Source organism: Salmo salar, chromosome 18 (assembly GCF_965601325.2).
Source record: "Salmo salar chromosome 18, fSalSal1, whole genome shotgun sequence".
NCBI classification, from domain to species: Eukaryota; Metazoa; Chordata; class Actinopteri; order Salmoniformes; family Salmonidae; genus Salmo; species Salmo salar.
In genome coordinates this window covers 6,042,518-6,062,502 of record NC_138308.1, presented here as the reverse complement: position 1 = coordinate 6,062,502, position 19,985 = coordinate 6,042,518, and the positions used below count along the sequence as shown (strand labels likewise).

Below are 19,985 nucleotides of genomic sequence, written 5' to 3'. Positions count from 1 at the left end.
TAAAGTCTACACGCCAGATGGGGATGGCTGAGCTGAGGCCTAAACAAGACTGCACTACAAGGTGGAATTCAACATTTTATATGATGAAGAGGTTTCTTGAGTCAAAGGATGCCATCATCTCTACCCTGGCCATTGCCAATGCACCTGTTGATGCTCTGACCCAAAAGGAATGGGAGGTGGTGGAAGTGTGCAGAGTCCTGGAACCCTTTGAGTAGGTCACTGTGGAGATCAGTGATCTCCACAGTGACCTACTCAAAGGGTTCCAGGACTCTGCACACTACAGTATGCAGTTATTACTACATCATTATTTACTCCAGTATGATCCATGTATATGAGCAATAGATGAGAATGTAGTATCTGTGGACAAAACATGAACCTGAACTAATAAGTTACTGTTCTCTCTTTTCAGCTATGTGACAGCCTAAAAAATGATACTCCTGTGTAAGGGTCTGCAGCGAATCACAGCCAGCTGCCAGAGAGAAGCAAATGTAACCACAGAGTTGGACACCCTATGTTCATCAATGGACAGAAAGTTCCACTGAATGGACTATAATCACGTGCTATCAGAAACCGCTGCACTTGACCCCAGGTTTAAGAAGTTAGCCTTCAGTGATGCCAGAGCGATTGATGAGGCTCTTCAAAGAATAACCTCAGCAGCAGGGAGGGACAGCCCCAGCAGTCAGCTGGCTCAGGCACCAGGGCAACAGGAAGAAGAGGGATCAGATGGAACAGAAGCACCAGCAGTAGTGCCACAAACGTCTGCTGTTTGGATGCTGTTTGACGAGAGAGCAACTGGGGATGCAGCAAGAAGGAATCCCTTAGTAGATGCCATAATGGAGGTCCGATCCTATTTGGAGGAGCCCCTCTTCCAAAGATCTGCAGATCCTCTGAGCTAGTGGAAGAACAAGGCCTTTGTCTACCCACGGCTTACTAAAAGTCATGACAGGGAGACTCTGCATCGTGGCCACATCCGTTCCCTCTGAGAGGGTCTTCTCGAAAACGGGACAAATAATTACTGAGAAGAAACTGCATCAGCCCCTGAAAAGTGAGGTAGCTTGCATTTCTGAATGCAAATCTCTCATAAAAGCAAAATATGGTCAGCATTGCTGTGTGCTGCTGATTATAACATGGCAATAAAGAAGAGAGAGAAAAGAAGGAACAGTTTAATGTTTTAAGTGGGATGCTGCAGTTTTGCACATTGTTATTTATTTTTCTTTGATATGGTGCTATATTCTATTATGATGTTCAGATTGTATTTGTTTTGAATGGTTAGATTTATATGCACTTTGTTTATATACATTAAAATGTTATACTTTAAATGCAAATTTTTAATAGCATTATTTTTCATAAACCAATGCATTTTTAAATACATTGTGGTTAAGGTAGAGTATGATTTCATTTAATAATTGAATTAGAACCGTTTTAACACCAATCATAGTCAAACTATCGCAAACTGTTTAACTTGAAAAAATACAAAACATATTTTTTTAAAAGAGCTGTTTGGGAGCCAAAAGAGCCGGCTCTTTTTGGTGAGCTGAGCCGAACGAATGCCCTTCACTAGTCTCGTGGTTGAGGAACATCAAATGCGCTCCTTGAGTGACAGGGGGCGTGGCTAGGTCTGTGTGGAAAGCGGCAGAGATGACCCAAGTAGCGAACACTAGCGGTTCTGGGGGGGGGTCAGTGCCCCTGTGACAACAATTTTGGATCCCCTTGTGGCCTCCCTAAATGTGGAGTATGAAATAATTTTTACATAACAAATTTTTGCTATCGTTCTTTTTTTACATCCATTATTAGACAGTGGCAACTCGGAACATGGTCTTTTGCATGCTAATGCCTGCAATGCAGTGAAGAAAACGATGACAACAATAACGTCTAATGTAACTGGCCCCTCTAACAGTACAACTGGCCCCAGCTTGCCCCCCCCCCCAGTTGAAATGGTCTAGAACCACCACTGGTAGCGAAGTAAACTATAAAAATTGATGTTACACACTGCCTATCACATTTAACAAACCAAATATTCAAATACCGGTATAGAAGGTAAAGTAAAAACACAAACCTGTCCGGGCATCAATACCATGAGTATACCGCCCAGCCCTAACTAAGGTCAATAAATTTTTTTTTTTTAAATTGTTGAATTCCTTTTTAATGCCTGGATTCCGTGAGGGCCCTAATTATCATGGACCAGAATGAGGCTCTCCACTACTTATTGCTGCAGCGATGATTCACTATCTTCATCGAATATTTTCATAATTTATCTGCAGATAATCGCAAAAAGCTAGGCCTACCAGTAGCCTATGCAAATTAGGGAGCCAAATGAGCAGCTCTCTCACCGATGAGATTCAGTAAACCACACACACACACGTCACTTTCTGGAAAGTAGGCTACGACGCCACGTGGCTGGCTTACATGTAACACGCAAAAGAAAAGAAAAATGTTCCAGAAAACAATAATACAAATAAGGCTAAGTGGATTTCGACTCATTGTTACCACTGACATTACATGGGACGTGCAAATTCACGAGCATCATGCTTTTTCCCTCCTCCCTGTAAAGAAATTCGACTGCAGGCAACCAACCAGAGCGCACACAAATTGTACCGGGAGGCTGGACAGACAGCAGACTTCATTGACCGGTCATCGCTAGCTTTGTGACCGACAGGCGCCTATCCTTTCAATACATTGCTAGAAGATGCATATTGTTCATTCTAGCGGAAGAGGGCTTGAGTAGCGAATTGAAACTTAAATAAAAAAAATAGCCTAGTTAATATGAAGTGGAAAAAGTAGCCGGTTGAAAACGAGTATGTAACCGGCTGATTAGCCGCAGTCGGCAGGAATGGAAAACAGTGCTTCCATTATTTACCAGAAATTAGTGTGAAAGTACTAAGGTTTTCCCACTAGATGCTGCTGTTCCTGATACTTTTATCCATTTTGCTGCTCTCCTGTGTTTATTAAATGGATAAAACATATTCTTAGCAACTTTAGGTAAAAAAACTATATATTTTGCTCATGGTGAAAATAAATTGTGTGGTCATCCTCACAATTCAACCCAGTCCTCTACGAAAGCAATTCAGTTTGTCCTTCTCTTAGGCTAAATTTGTGTCCAGGAAAACAGCCCCTCTGTGTGTGTGGTTTATTTCCTTAAAAAAAAGGTATGGATTAGTTAGACCAACAGCAGTTCTAATGGTTTCAATGTTATGTTCTCTAATGGTCTTCAAAGAGTTAAAGTCCCAAACACACACTGTATAGTGTTCTGCAAGGGTAATTGTATTGGGCTGGGTTTAAAGGTAAATGTCACTAATCACATTACATAGAGATGTTTTCTAATAATTGTATTGGAAAATATACAACTGCCATGCAATGGTTTATAATTGTATTATTTTATTAGGACTCACAACATTTTAGAGACACTAGCCCATTTCTCCATCAAAGTTTTGGGCTTGTAGAAAAAGCCTTCATATATGAACTGCCATTTGGACTATTTAAGGAGAGCTGGGTTGAAGCATTAGGTTGCTAAGAAAAGGACCAACTGAATTGCTTTCATAGAGGACTGGCTTGACCACACAATTTATTTTCATCATGAGCAAAAGCTATTGGTTTTCTACCCAAAGTTGCAAAGAAAATGTTGCGATCCATTTAATAAACACAAGAGACCAGAAAAATTGATAAAACGGTGTGCTGGCAGCAGCAGGAAAAGCGGCATCTAGTGGGAAAAACCTGGTACTTAAACACTAAATTATGGTAAATAATGCAAGTGACTTCAATGGCTAATTTCTCTAAATGGGGGGGGAAAAACAACCAGATTCACAGGAAATACATCACAAGGGATGAAGATGCAATTATGCAAACACATCTTTAAACTACACTGAACAAAAATATAAATGTAACATGTAAAGTGTTGGTCCCATGTTTCAAGAGCTAAATAACAGATCCCAAAAACGTTCAACACGCACAGAAAGCTTATTTCTCAAAAATGTTTACATCCTTGTTGATGAGCATTTCTCCTTTGCCAAGATAATCCATCCACCTGACAGCTGTGGCATATCAAGAAGCTGATTAAACAGCATGGTCATTACACAGGTGCACCTTGTGCTGGTGACAATAAAAGGCCACCCTAAAATGCGCAGTTATGTCACACAACGCCACAGATGACTAAAGTTGAGGGTGCGTGCAATTGGCATGCTGACTACAGGAATGTCCACCAGTGCTGTTGCCAGAGAATGTAATATTAATTTCTCTACCTTAAGCCGCCTCCCAACGTTGTTTTAGAGAATTTGGCAGTACGTCCAACTGGCCACAGAACCACAGACCAAGTGTATGGAATCGTGTGGGCGAGCGGTTTGCTGATGCCAACGTTGTGAACAGAGTGCCCCATGGTGGCGGTGGGGTTATAGTATGGGCAGGCATAAGCTACGAACAACAAACACAATTGCTTTTTATCGATGGCAATTTGAATGCACAGAGATACAAGGATCTGTACATAATTCCTGGAAGGTGAAAATGTCCCAGTTCTTCCATGGTCTGCATACTCACCAGACATGTCACTCATTGAGCATGTTTGGGATGCTCTGGATCGACGTGTACAACAGTGTGTTCCAGTTCCTGTCAATATCCAGAAACGTCGCACAGCCATTGAAGAGAAGTGGGACAACATTCCACAATCAACAGCCTGATGAACTATATGTCAAGAAGATGTGTTGCGCTGGATGAGGCAAATGGTGGTCACACCAGATACTGACTGGTTCTCTGATCCTCGTCCCTACTTTTTTTTTATTAAAAAAGGAATCTGTGACCAACAGATGCATATTTATATTATCAATCATGTGAAATCCATAGTTTAGGGCCTAATGAATTTATTTCAATTGACTAATTTCCTTATATGAACTGTAACTCAGTAAAATCTTAGAAATTGTTGCATGTTGCATTTATATTTTTGTTCAGTATACTTGTTAAACATAGAAAACTGATACTGTATACTGGTTATTGGGGTGGGATTGGTGTGTGTGTGTGTGTGGGGGGGGGGGGGGGGGGGGTCCGTGGGTAGCTTTGATCCTTTTTATTGGATTCCTAATGTCTTACCAGGTTTCGATACTGCGACCAGTTTGACTTGGCAATGCGACAAACATTGATAATCAGGTTCGTTTTTGGTTCACAATTTGCTTTTTTAATCATCATGATTTCTTTAAACAGTAATGTGCAATTTACCAAAAATAAACAAACTTTCTGAAGAAGCAACAACAGCATGGGAATGCCCATGGCAGTGTGTGTCAGGACCCGATGTTGAACACAGTTTGTGCCTAGAAAGTTTGTTATATCAAGTACTTATCACACGCTCGCTGCACTCATATAACCTATAGATATTCTGTCGGGCAGTTGGTTGTTGCGTGGAGCGAAGACCGACAGCGGTAGAGGTAGGAAAGATGTTCCAAGTTGTGATATCTACCAGTAAATGCCAAGGCAAGAATGTGTATGCAAATCAGGAATTTAAAAAATCAACGTCTCGTTTGAATATTTGCAATGCGCAATTCAGTCATCATGGACTAGCCTACCTTGAAAATCCGACATTGCCTCGAGGCTCTTTGGTCCTTGAAGTAATTTAAGTTATGGTAGCCAATTTAGAAGTTTTACTGCTCCAATATAATTATTCTGCGATTTCATTTCTGATCAGATTTTATGAGAGATAGTGGCACTTTCATTTGTTTCCCGCCGTCTCAAATGAAGGGTGTTGCCCTAGTCTGTTGAGGTAAAAACCATATGCGGTTATTATGAGCAAGACAACATCGAATGTTGCCTTCAACTTGGTTTTCCATACAATGCGTTCCATTAAAGGGAATCAGGTTTTTAATAGCTTTTCGTTTTAACACATGATACAGTAATAACTCTTCAACATTTCAAATGGGGAGACTGACTAGCTACCACATGGACAGACTTCATTAGTGTGTGTCGGGAGCATGCAGTCGATGTAGTATGACAATGCCCACATTATTTCAACATATTTTACAACGTAGAAATAGTGTGAATGTCAATGCAGCGGGTAGGCCTATTAAAATCATTATGCATGGTTTTTTTATATACATTTTGGGCCTATTATAGGCTATTACAACAATTCAATAGGGAATTACAATGAAGTGCTTGAAAAAGTTTCTTTAAAGTCCTTGAATTTGACTTGCCAATGTCTGTATGAACCATGCATAGGCTACTTGATCAGCCCGCAAATGAAAGATAAAAGTATCGTGATATTGTTAGAGGGGTAAAGATAAAGATTTTTGTTCGGGGGCCAGGCAAGTATTAACCCTGCCGAAAGGAACATAGTAGAATAGATAGAGTATCGCTACCAGACGCGCACACACAGCAGAAGAACTAGAAAGTAGCCTATGCCCTACTGGCAGAATCATGATAATTTGAATCAATCCAGTGGCCATTTGTTTTGAAAACTCCATCACAAGTGCACTACAGAAACACCGCTAGCCAAACAACTGTCTGGCTGGTCCACACCTGAACCGAAGGGTAACTACACAATGTTTTTACATTTCTTAGATTTTTCCCAGACCTAAACAATGGTCCCCTGGTGTGGTTTAAGCATTATTGTGGACTTAGAACATTCCATTGTGTTTTGAGAGCAAAAACCTGCAATTTTTTCCCCCAATTCTGCCCTCTAGAGGATTTCGCCGAAATGAACACATGGTACTTAGATTTTGCACTTTATTTTAACACTATTTTCTATGCCGTTAGAGTAAATCTATCCAAATCAATGTAAGAACACAAGGGCATGCTAATTTAAAAAGACGGCTAGTCATTATTAGCCCAGTTCTGTATGGAATGCCGGCACATTATGGGACACAGGCCAAGTCATTATCAAATCATGTGCTGGTGCCACCAACTGAAAAAGTTGGTAACACCAGTGCCACCAGTTGGAAAAAGTTAGCGCAGAACCCTGCTTACTCATTGTTCTGAAGAATTATGGTCCAAATCGAATGTTCGGTACTATTTATTGAAGATTATATGAATCTTTTAAGTTTAAATGGACAATTTGTGTGCAATACATTTATTTCAGAGAGATCAAATTACATTTCAACAAAATAATCTTTCAGGAATGCTACTCTTATTTGTTTCTAACTACAGAAACTATTTCAGAACAATCTGAGAGGTTGGGTGTCATGGCTTGCTGAAATGACAGGGAATGAGTGGTGATGTAGTATTATCATTCCAACTGTGTAGCTTGTAGTGCAGAGAAAGGACACATGCCAACACTATTTAGTTAGTGTCTATAAATATGTAATCTTGTTAGCACTGTCTTAATATTAAATGTGTGCAGTAGGGTTGGGGGATATTTGGGGAGACCTCTTCTACAACATGCTACTCCAAATATCTCGATATCCGATATAATCGTTTCACACCGTTAATGACTAGATGATAAACTACAGACTGCAATTTGTGCTTATTTACAATATTATAGTCGAATTCTAATTAAATAAGTATGACAAAACAATAAGGCTTAGTTCATTCATTTAGACTTACTTTTCAACATATTCATACAGCCTAACTGATAAAACTGCACCGCTTTCATTTGAAAAGCTCAAAGAGTATAGTCTTGCATGTCTCTCCAAAAAATTAAGAGGTAAGGACTAACCTACTAGTGATTAGGCTACACCTTTAACATCAGTTTTTTGCCCTGCCCAGCTCTTCTATGTTTGAATGTGTTTTCATAGGAATGTTCCAAAGTTGGTGTTGGCAGCCTGGATGCTGATAAGGTCAATTTACAGGTAGATGGTGTGTGTTTACAATATACTCTGAAGGCACGTTTTTTTTTACCGTATCCTCTGTTTGAAGAACTCCACATCTCCGTCGTCTTTCTTCAGCTTCTCTTTTCCCTTTTTCCCTGAACCCTCGTCTTCCTCTGAGCTGTCGGGGTAATACTCCTCGTCACGCTCTCTCCTTTTCCCCTTCTTCCCCCCCTTTTCTTCACTCTTCTTCCTGTAGGGCTTTAACTCATAGTAGTCAACCTCATCCTCCTCTCCCCAGCCCTCATCTCGGTCCTCCCCCTCTTCTCTCTCGGGGTCCATCAGTTCATCACTGGGGAGGTACTCGGACCCCTCACTGTCCATCTCATCTCCCCCAGCTTGAAGCTTCGTCCTGGGCTTGGGGATCGGCGTGACCCCCTTAGCCGGGGCCTTAGGGTGGGCCTTCAGAGCGGTCCTCTGCAGCTTACGCATTCGCTTCTGGAGCTTCTTATCCACAGAGTAGGAGGGGAGAGCCTAGTAATGGTATGAATGATGATAAACATAGTCATAATAATAATCATGAAATGCATTAAGATATAATGCTTTTCACCATAAGTAGCCATAGAGTCACAGATTCAGGAATTAATGGTACCTAAATCTCCACACACACACAAAATCACCCACCGCTCCGTTGGTCTTTTTCCCTTCCTTGCCCACAGCAGTCTTCTTCTTCTGCTTTAGGGGTGCAGGTCTCTTCCTGTCCACCGCCATCTTAGCTTGGTCCGCCAGGTACTGAACAATAACAATAACACATCAATCAACCTATCAACCGATCAACCAATCAATGAAAAAAATGATCCACCTACAGCGTCGAAGCCAGAGTTTTCAGACAGCATGAACTTGCGTGGTTCCTTCTTCTCCTCCTTCTGAGGGACCCTCGTTCCAAACGGTGTCATGTGACCCATCCGGATTAGCTCCTCCCACTCCGTCTCCTGTGCCGGCATCAGCATACTGCCCAGAGTAGATGGGCCGGGCTCTGTTAGAACAAAATAGGTTCAATATTTTAAATCATGTTTACATAATGTTTCACCCACTTTATATGTATATACTGTATTGTAGTCATGGCTCATCCTATTATAACAACTGCTGTATACACATTTTCTATTCATATACTGTCCATACACACCATTATATATATATATATATACACTGAACAAAAATATAAATGCAACACTTAAAGTGCTGGTCCCATGTTTCATGAGCTGAAATAAAAAAAATCCCTGAAATGTTCCATACGCACAAAAAGCTTATTTCTCTCAAAATGTTGAACAAATTTGTTTATATCCCTGTTAGTGAGTATTTCTCCATTGCCAAGATAATCCATCCACCTAAAAAGGTGTGGCATATCAGCAAGCTGATTAAACAGCATGATCATTACACAGGGAGGGAAAATAACAATGAATCAATTTTAGAATATGGCTGTAACGAAACAAAATGTGAAAAAAAGTAATGGGGTTTGAATACTTTCTGAATGCACTGTGTACTTTGGTCTATCTCCCATTCTTCTCTGCAGATCCTCTTAAGTACTGTCAGGTCGGATGGGGAGCGTCACTGCACAGGGATTTTCAGGTCTCGCCAGAGATGTTCGATCGGGTTCAAGTCCGGACTCCGGCTGGGCCACTCAAGGACAATCAGAGACTTGGCCGAAGCCATCCTGCTTTGTCTTAGTTGTGTGTTTAGGGTCATTGTCATGTTGGAAGGTGAACCGTTGCCCCAGTCTGAGGTCCTGAGCAGGTTTCCATCAAGGATCTCTCTGTACTTTGCTCTGCTAAGCTGTCCCTCGATCCTGACTAGTCTCCCAGTCCCTGAAAAAAATTCCCACAGCATGATGCTGCCACCACGCTTCACCGTAAGGATGGTGACAGGTTTCCTCCAGACGTGATGCTTGTCATTCAGGTCGAAGAGTTCAATCTTGGTTTCATCAGACCAGAGAATCTTGTTTCTCATGGCTGAGAGTCCTTTAGGTGTCTTTTGGCAAACTCCAAGCGGGCTGTCATATGCCTTTTACTGAGGACTGGCTTTCGTCTGGCCACTCAACCATAAAGGCCTGATTGGTGGATTGCTGCAGAGATGGTTGTCCTTCTGGAAGGTTCTCTCTACAGAGGAACTCTGGAGCTCTGTCAGAGTGACCAACGGGTTCTTGATCACCTCCCTGACCAAGGCCATTCTCCCACAATTGCTCAGTTTGGCCGGGCGGCCAGCACTAGGAAGAATCTTGGTGGTTCCAAACTTCTTCCATTTAAGAATGATGGTGGCCACTGTGTTCTTGGGGACCTTCAAATGCTGCTGACATTTCTTGGTACCCTTCCCCAGATCTGTGCCTCGACATAATCCTGTCTCGGAGCTCTACGGACAATTCCTGTCGACTTTATGGCTTAATTTTATCAATTTTAGAATAAGGCTATAACATAACAAAATGTGGAAAAAGTGAAGCGGTCTGAAAACCTTCCGGATGCACCATATATACAGTACCAGTCAAAAGTTTGGACACACCTATTCATTCAAGTTTTTTTTTTTGTATTTGTATTTTGTTTTCTAAATTGTGGAAAACAATGAAATAACACATATGGAATCATGTAGTAAGCAAAAAAAAAAAGTGTTAAACAAATCAAAATGTATTTTATATGAGATTCTTTACAGTAGCCACCCTTTGCCTTGATGACAGCTTTGCACATTCTTGGCATTCTCTCAACCAGCTTCATGAGGAAGTCACCTGGAACGCATTTCAATTAACAGGTCTGCCTTGTTAAAGGTTAATTTGTGGAATTTCTTTCCTTCTTAATGCGTTTGAGCCAATCAGCTGTGTTGTGACAAGGTAGGGGTGGGTATATAGAAGATATCCCTATTTGGTAAAATGCCAAGTCCATATTATGGCAAGAACAGCTCAAATAAGCAAAGAGAAACGACAGTCCATCATTACTTTAAGACATGAAGGTCAGTAATTCTGGAAAATATACATAACTTAGAAAATTTCTTCAAGTGCAGTCACAAAAACCATCAAGAGCTATGATGAAACTGGCCCTCATGAGGACCGCCACAGGAAAGGAAGACCCAGAGTTACCTCTGCTGCAGAGGACAAGTTCAAAGAGTTACCAGCCTCAGAAATTGCAGCCCAAATAAATGCTTCACAGAGTTCAAGTAACAGACATCTCAACAGCAACTGTTCAGAGGAGACTGCGTGAATCAGGCCTTCATTTTTTATTTAACTAGGCAAGTCAGCTTAGAACAAATTCGTATTTACAATGGCGGCCTACCCCGGCGAAAGCCGAACGATGCTGGACCAATTGTTCACCGCCCTATGGGACTCCCAATCAGGGCCGGACGTGATGCAGCCTGGATTCAAACCAGATCCTGCAGTGACGCATCTTGCACTGAGATGCAGTGTCTTAGACCACTGCGCCATTTGACTCATTGTCGAATTGCTGCAAAGAAACCACTACTAAAGGACACCAATAAGAAGAAGAGACTTGCTTGGGCCAAGAAACACAAGCAATGGACATTGGACCGGTGGAAATTTGTCCTTTGGTCTGGAGTCCAAATTTGCGATTTTTGGTTCCAACCGCTGTGTCTATGTGAGACGCAGAGTAGGTGAATGGATGACCTCCACATGTGTGGTTTCCACCGTGAAGCATGGAGGAGGTGGTGTGATGGTGCTTTGCTGGTGACACAGTCTGTGATTTATTTCGAATTCAAGGTACACTTAACCAGCATGGCTACCACAGCATTCTGCAGTGATACGCCATCCCATCTGGTTTGCGCTTAGCGGGACTATCATTTGTTTTTCAACAGGACAATGACTCAACACACCTCCAGGCTGTGTAAGGGCTATTTGACCAAGAAGGAGAGTGATGAAGTGCTGCATCAGATGACCTGGCCTCCACAATCACCCGCCCTCAACCCAATTGAGATGGTTTGGGATGAGTTGGACCGCAGAGTGACGGAAAAGCAACCAACAAGTGCTCAGCATATGTGGCAACTCCTTCAAGACTGTTGGAAAAACATTCCAGCTGAAGCTGGTTGAGAGAATGCCAAGAGTGTGCAAATGCCAAGTGTGTCATTAAGGCTAATTTGAAGAATCTCAAATATGTTTTGATTTGTTGAACACTTTTTTGGTTAGATGATTCCATATGGGTTATTTCATAGTTTTAATGTCTTCACTATTATTCTACAATGTAGAAAATAGTCAAAATAAATTAAAACCCTTGAATGAGTAGGTGTCCAAACGTTTGTGGTACTAATATATATATATATATATATATATATATATATATATATATATATATACATACACACACACACATACAGTTGCAGTTGGAAGTTTACATACACTTAGGTTGGAGTCATTAAAACTCGTTTTTCAACCACTCCACACATTTAGTATTAACAAACTATAGTTTTGGCAAGTCAGAAGTTGACATACACTAAATTGACTGTGCCTTTAAACAGCTTGGAAAATTACAGAAAATTATGTCATGGCTTTAGACGCTTCTGATAGGATGTATTTCAAGGTCTACCTTCCAACTCAGTGCCTCTTTGCTTGACATCATGGGAAAATCAAAAGAAATCAGCCAAGACCTCCACAAGTCTGGTTCATCCTTGGGAGCAATTTCCAAACGCCTGAAGGTACCACGTTCATCTGTACAAACAATAGCACGCAAGTATAAACACCATAAAAAAAGCCAGACTATGGTTTGCAACTGCACATGGGGACAAAGATAGTACTTTTTGGAGAAATGTCCTCTGGTCTGCTGAAATAAAAATAGAACTGTTTGACCATATAATGACCATTGTTATGTTTGGAGGAAAAATGGGGAGGCTTGCAAGCCGAAGAACACCATCCCAACCGTCAAGCACGGGGGTGGCAGCATCATGTTGTGGGGGTGCTTTGTTGCAGGAGGGACTGGTGCACTTCACAAAATAGATGGCTTCATGAGGAAGGAAAAGTATGTTGATATATTGAAGCAGCATCTCAAGACATCAGTCAGGAAGTTAAAGCTTGGTCGCAAATGGGTCTTCCAAATGGACATTGACCCCAAGCATACTTCCAAAGTTGTGGCAAAATGGCTTAAGGACAACAAAGTCAAGGTACTGGAGTGGGCATCACAAAGCCCTAACCTCAATCCTATAGACATTTTGTGGGCAGAGCTGAAAAAGCAAGTGCGAGCAAGGAGGCCTTCAAACCTGACTCAGTTACACCAGCTCTGTCGGGAAGAATGGGCCAAAATTCACCCAACTTATTGTGGGAAGCTTGTGGAAGGCTACCCGAAACATTTGACCCAAGTTAAACAATTTAAAGGCAATGCTACCAAATACTAATTGAGTGTATGTAAACTTCTGACCCACTGGGAATGTGATGAAAGAAATAAAAGCTGAAATAAATTATTCTCTCTACAATTATTCTGACATTTCACATTCTTAAAATAATTTAGAGACCATAGAGTACGGAGAATGTGCAGAGAATGGGACAGGGCAAAAAGATCCCTTTAGTGAGAAGTAACTCACCTTCGTCCCCATCGTCCTCCAGCAGTAGCTCAGCCTCTATCTTCTGTGTGTCCTCTCCCCCCAGGATGGCCTGTAGTCTCCTCTGCTTTGCTCTGATCTTCTTCAATTGCTTCTCCTGCAGAGAGACATCTTCATCTTGAATATCATCATCATCAACATCATCATCATAACCAGCCCCATCATCACTTATCCAGGACAGGAGGAGCATCAAATCAGGAGAGAGAAAGTGCTGGCCACAAGAGGATCCGCAACAAGCGGACACTAGTAAACTTAACAAGAGCTAATCCATTGAAGAACAGTGGATCACGGCTTGCATAGCACAGCGACATTCCTTACAGCAGTTTTCCTCACCTTGTTGTCTTTCTGCCGTCTGACAGACTCCATCTGCCTGTTAATGTCTTTACTGGAAGTAGCGTAGGGAGTCAGCTGCTCTATGATCTTATTAATGTGCTTCAGAGCTGCCATACATGACCTGGAACACACACACATACATTAGTACAGAACTGACACGGGTGCAGCCTGACCGATACCTGCTGCAACTACAATTATACCCCAGCACCTCTCCTGTACTCTACTGCTCTACCAACCCAGTTCTAACCCTTAGACTTAGCTAGATTAACCTTCACCCAGCCTAGCCAAAGGCCATACCCTCCATACCTGACATCGTCTAGTACAGACTGGTACTCCTTCTCTGCCTCAGCCTTGGCTGCAGCCTGGCTGGCCTCGTGTATGGCCTGGTCCACCTGCTGCAAGACCCCCTGCTCCAATACATCCTGGTCGTACACGGCGACGCCCAGACCCTGCAGCTCTGCAGCCCCGGAGCTGGCACTGACAGCCTGGATACGCTGACGGTCAATGTGTAGCAGGGCTCCAGACTTCTTAATGGCTAAGAACAGAGTACAGACACACACGGTCACTGTCACTAAGAACAACAGAGGAGTAATGATATAATGGCGTCGGAGGTCTCCTAACCAACTGTTATTTGTAACTTTTTTGTACATGTTTCTGCCACCGTCTCATATGACCGAAAAGAGCTTCTAGATATCAGGACGATTACTCACCTCGTACTAGCGAGTCAGACTTGAAGGATTTACTTCAGACACCCGACAAGGCCCAAATCCCCGTAATTCGCATGAGAAAGAGACAGAGATATCAGGGACGTAGGTCACGGTGCCTTAAGGATCCGACAGGCGAGTGGATAATCTGTCTCTACCATCAGTCCTATTAGACAACTTACTTGGATAACAAAATAGACGAGCTACGATCACAAATATCCTACTAACGGGACATTAAAAACGGCAATATCTTATGTTTCACAGACTACAAAGGGAAGCACAGCCGCGAGCTGCCCAGTGACACGAGCCTACCAGATGAGCTAAATTACCTCTATGCTCACTTCGAGAAAAGCAACACTGAAGCACGCATGAGAGCATCAGCTGTTCCTGGAAGACTGTTTGATCACGCTCTCCGTAGCCGACGTGAGTAAGACCTTCAAACAGGTCAACATTCACAAGGCCAGACGGATTACCAGGACGTGTGCTCCGAGCGTGCGCTGACCAACTGGCAAGTGTCTTCACTGACATTTTCAAACTGATCCTGACGGAGTCTGTAATACCAACATGTTTCAAGCAGACCACCATATTCCCTGTGCCCAAGAACACTAACGTAACTTGCCTAAAAGACAATCGACCAGTAGCACTCACGTCTGCAGCCATGAAGTGCTTTGAAAGACTGGTCATGGCTCACATCAGCATCATTATCCCAGAAACCCTAGACCCACTCCAATTTGCATACCACCCCAACAGATCCACAGATGATGCAATCTCTATTGCACTCCATACTACCCTTTCCCACCTGGAAAAAAGGCACACCTATGTGAGAATGCTATTCATTGACTGCAGCTCAACATTCAACACCATAGTGCCCTCAAAACTCATTAACCTGTTATGGCTAGGGGGCAGTATTTTCACGGCTGGATAAAAAACGTACCCGATTTAATCTGGTTACTACTCCTGCCCAGTAACTAGAATATGCATATGCTTTGGATAGAAAACACTCCAAAGTTTCTAAAACTGTTTGAATGGTGTCTGTGAGTATAACAGAACTCAAATGGCAGGTCAAAACCTGAGAGATTCCTTTACAGGAAGTGGCCTGTCTGACCATTTCTTGAACTTCTTTGCCATCTCATTCAATTACAAAGGATCTCTGCTCTAACGTGACACTTCCTACATCTTCCATAGGCTCTCAGAGCCCGGGAAAAAACAGAATGTCGTCATCCCAGCCCCAGGCTGAAACACATTATCGCCTTTCTCAAGTGGCCGATCAAGGGACTGTGGGCTTAGGCGCGTGCCCTGGCCGCCCCCGTCTTTGTGATTTTTCCTCTGTTTGCCGAAAAGGAGATTCCCGGTCGGAATATTATCGCTTTTTTACGAGATAAATTGCATAAAAATTGATTTTAAACAGCGGTTGACATGCTTCGAAGTACGGTAATGGAATATTTAGAATTTTTTTGTCACGAATTGCGCCATGCGCACGACCCTGATATACCATTTCGGATAGTTTCTAGAACGCACAAACAAAACGCCGCTATTCGGATATAACGATGGATTATTTTGGACCAAACCAACATTTGTTATTGAAGTAGCAGTCCTGGGAGTGCATTCTGACGAAGACAACAAAGGTAATAACATTTTTGTAATAGTAAATCTGATTTTGGTGAAGGCTAAACTTGCCGGGTGTCTAAATAGCTAGCCCGTGATGGCTGGGCTATGTACTTAGAATATTGCAAAATGTGCTTTCACCAAAAAGCTATTTTAAAATCGGACATATCGAGTGCATAGAGGAGTTCTGTATCTATAATTCTTAAAATAATTGTTATGCTTTTTGTGAACGTTTATCGTGAGTAATTTAGTAAATTGTTAGTAAATTCCCCGGAAGTTTGCGGGGGGTATGCTAGTTCTGAACGTCACATGCTAATGTAAAAAGCTGTTTTTTGATATAAATATGAACTTGATTGAACAAAACATGCATGTATTGTATAACATAATGTCCTAGGTGTGTCATCTGATGAAGATCATCATTTAGCTGTCTTCTGGGTTTTTGTGACATTATATGCTAGCTTGAAAAATGGGTGTCTGATTATTTCTGGCTGGGTACTCTGCTGACATAATCTAATGTTTTGCTTTCGCTGTAAAGCCTTTTTGAAATCGGACAGTGTGGTTAGATAAAGGAGAGTCTTGTCTTTAAAATGCTGTGAAATAGTCATATGTTTGAAAAATTGAAGTTTTTGTATTTTTGAGGAATTTGTAATTCGCGCCACGCCTATCATTGGATATTGGAGCAGGTGTTCCGCTAGCGGAACGTCTAGATGTATGAGGTTAAGCTAAGGACCCTGGGACTAAACACCTCCCTCTGCAACTGGATCCTGGACTTCCTGACGGGCCGCCTCAGGTGGTAAGGGTAGGTAACAACACATCTGCCACACTGATCCTCAACACGGGGGCCCCTCAGGGGTGCATGCTCAGTCTCCTCCTGTACTCCCTGTTCACTCATGACCGCATAGCCAGGTACGACTCCAACACCATCATTAAGTTTGCCGATGACACAACAGTGGTAGGCCTGATCACCGACAACGATGAGACAGCCTATAGGGAGGAGGTCAGAGACATGGTAGTGTGGTGCCAGAATAACAACCTCTCCCTCAATGTGATCCAAGACAAAAGAGATGATTGTGGACTACAGGAAAAGGAAGATCAAGCACGCCCCCATTCTCATCGACGGGGCTGTAGTGGAGCAGGTTGAGAGCTTCAAGTTCCTTGGTGTCCACATCAGCAACAAACTCTCATGGTCCAAATACACCAAGACAGTCGTGAAGAGGGCACGACAAAGCCTATTCCCCCTCAGGAGACTGAAAAGATTTAGCATGGGTCCTCAGATCCTCAAAAAGTTATATAGCTGCACCATCAAGAGCATCCTGACTGGTTGCATCACTGCCTGGTATGGCAACTGCTCGGCCTCCGACCGCAAGGAACTAGAGGGCAGTGCATACAGCCCAGTTCATCACTGGGGAAAAGCTTCCTGCCATCCAGGACCTCTATACCGGACAGGTGTCAGAGGAAGGCCCTAAAATTGTCAAAGACTCCAGCCACCCTAGTCATAGACTGTTCTCCTTGCTACCACATAGCAAGCGGTACTGGAGCGCCAAGTCTAGGTCCAAAAGGCTTCTTAACAGCTTCTCCCTTCAAGCCATAAGACTCTGAACAGCTGATCAAATGGCTACCCAGACTATTTGTATCCCCCCCCCCCTTTTACACTGCTGCTGCTACTCTCTGTTATTATCTATGCAGTCACTTTAACTCTACCTACATGTACATATTACCTCAACTAACCTGTGCCTCCACACATTGACTCTGTACCGGTACCCCGTGTATATAGCCTCGCTACTGCTATTTTACTGCTGTTCTTTTTCACTTATCATTTTTTTTACTTAACACTTATTGTTCTTAAAATGGCATTGTTGGTTATGGGCTTGTAAGTAAGCATTTCACTGGAAGATTTTATTTGAGTTTGTGAACCCAGACTATCCGTCTTCTTACCACTGCTGCCCTCCCCAGATCCAGTGCTATCTGGGCAGGCCATTGCAGGCTGCTCAGTGTCCCCCTGGCTGGTCCCAGTGATGGAGATTGAGCATCCAGCAGTTCCTCTGTTTGCCCCATCCTCCTCCATTCCTCCCGGGGTGAGAGCAGCACTCGCCGGGTTGAAGAGGGAAAGAGGAACCTGGTCCTCAGTATCTTCTACTGGCATCCTGTTACATCTTGAGACAGAAAGATTAAACCATCTAATTCAACTGCAGTGCAAATACACAGATACACACAGGGAAAGAGATGTGAACAGATTGCAAAATTACACATGGCTCTTTAATCTGTAACTATGGCTATCTATTTCGAAGACTAATTCAGCTCTAAACTACACACTTACCAATAGCTAGCTAAATAAATAGAATATGTCACGACTTGATTTTGAAATAATCCATTCAGCTCTCTCTCTCTAGCTGCTGTAGTTATTATACTAGATTAGGTCCAATCGCTAACATTAGCTAGATTACACTCATAATTTGAACGTTAGCAGAGTTAGATAACTAACGTTAGATATGTAACGTTTGCTAGCTAGTATCAATAACGTTAGCAGTTCAATCTTGTTTTATTTAGAAACTACAAGTTCAACCTTACTAACTAGTTACATTCCCGAGCTAGTAGCTAGCTAATTAGCTAGATAGTTGTGTGAGAAACGTTGTCGACAGCAAATTCATTGTTGACAGAAAATAGTCTAGTCTCTATCAATGAAACGAGGCTGATATAACGTCTCAAAGTTCGCCCATTTCTGCACTTACATTACAATTACAATGAAATACAAAAAGTAATGTTAATGTCTTTAGCCTAGCTATGATACTTACAAATCGCGAAGTTACACAACATAGCAACCTGGCTACTCCTATTGTGATGCTTTCCACTAGATAGCACAGCCACAAAGTCAAAATGGGCTATATCGTATAATGTTTATACAAACGTATGAAAACAAAAATGTTATTTTAAGTCTTAATTTAGGGTTAGGCATAAGGTTAACCGTGTGGATAGGTTTAAAATCCAATTTTAAGAAGATATCTTTTTTTTCTTCTACGATGAGGTTTAACGGCGGTTGGCATCCAATAAATGTGGCATTACTGCCACCTACACTTCTTTCCTATGGTATATTGGCGATTACACATCCGCCACCAACGATACGGCGTGGACACGGCGTTTCTTCTTCGTCTTCTTCTTCTTCGATGGTGTTTAACGACGGTTGGCATCCAATTGTAATGGTGCATTACCGCCACCAGCTGGACGCGGTATTGTATAAGAAACCCCCAAAAAAACATTTCGGAAAGGGGTAAACGACATCATACAAAATAAAATACATCAATTAAGAAAACCCATCACACTTCTTCAATTACAGTCCACTCCAAAATACATCCCTACACAGGCTCAGGGGCCTGTGATGATGGTACATTCACCGACAGGATTTCTTGCACCGCCTCAGCTGTGAAATCATGAAGACCCAAAAAACGTTCAGCGGCATTCACAGTGATTCCAATTTTCTTAGACTTCTTCTCCACTTGTGCTGTACAGTTTATGACCATTGCAATAAATAATAGTAAGTCCACCTTTTTAACATGTAGCATTTCACTATCCCCCAGTTGATGAGAAACCTTCACTGGTTGTGGTGGCTCTACGACTATTGTTTCTTCCCTGCCACTCATTCCTTCCAATTTTCTCACCGCCTCCAAATTGGATACACGCTGGACACGCTTTACCCTTGCCAGCTCATTCTCCTTCACCCTAACAGGGCACTCCAAGAATTCAGGCGCATGCTCACCTCCACAGTTGCAGCATTTCCCTTCATCTGGCATATGATATTCTTCCCTTCTGCACACACTTGACACATGACCAACTCTTTTACATTTATGACACTGAAGGGGCTTGTGCACAAAAGCTCTTACAGGTTATCTCATGAATCCTAACTTTATTTGAGAAAGTAGAGACTCTTCATCAAAGAACAGTAGCATGGATGAAGTGAATTTCTTTTCTCTGCCCACTATACAAGTCAGTCGACGTGTATCAACCAATCCATCGATATCTTCAATATTATCCTCTGCCTTTATTTCTTGCGCCA

General features: G+C 42.3%; 1 protein-coding gene across 1 annotated transcript in view; it reads right to left on the bottom strand.

Moving 5' to 3' along the window:
• ercc6 (excision repair cross-complementation group 6) overlaps positions 1 to 19,065 on the bottom strand; it is a 57,633-nt gene extending 38,568 nt beyond the window's left edge. Inside the window, exons 1-8 of the mRNA XM_014154371.3 lie at positions 18,730 to 19,065; positions 17,873 to 18,090; positions 13,935 to 14,163; positions 13,629 to 13,749; positions 13,278 to 13,392; positions 8,582 to 8,751; positions 8,400 to 8,507; positions 7,807 to 8,249 (exon numbers count right to left, since the gene is read on the bottom strand). Of these exons, the coding sequence (XP_014009846.2) occupies positions 7,807 to 8,249; positions 8,400 to 8,507; positions 8,582 to 8,751; positions 13,278 to 13,392; positions 13,629 to 13,749; positions 13,935 to 14,163; positions 17,873 to 18,080 (1,394 nt within the window). The 5' untranslated portion in view covers positions 18,081 to 18,090; positions 18,730 to 19,065. The remainder of the gene's footprint in view (positions 1 to 7,806; positions 8,250 to 8,399; positions 8,508 to 8,581; positions 8,752 to 13,277; positions 13,393 to 13,628; positions 13,750 to 13,934; positions 14,164 to 17,872; positions 18,091 to 18,729) is intronic.
• Positions 19,066 to 19,985: the final 920 nt, after the last annotated feature.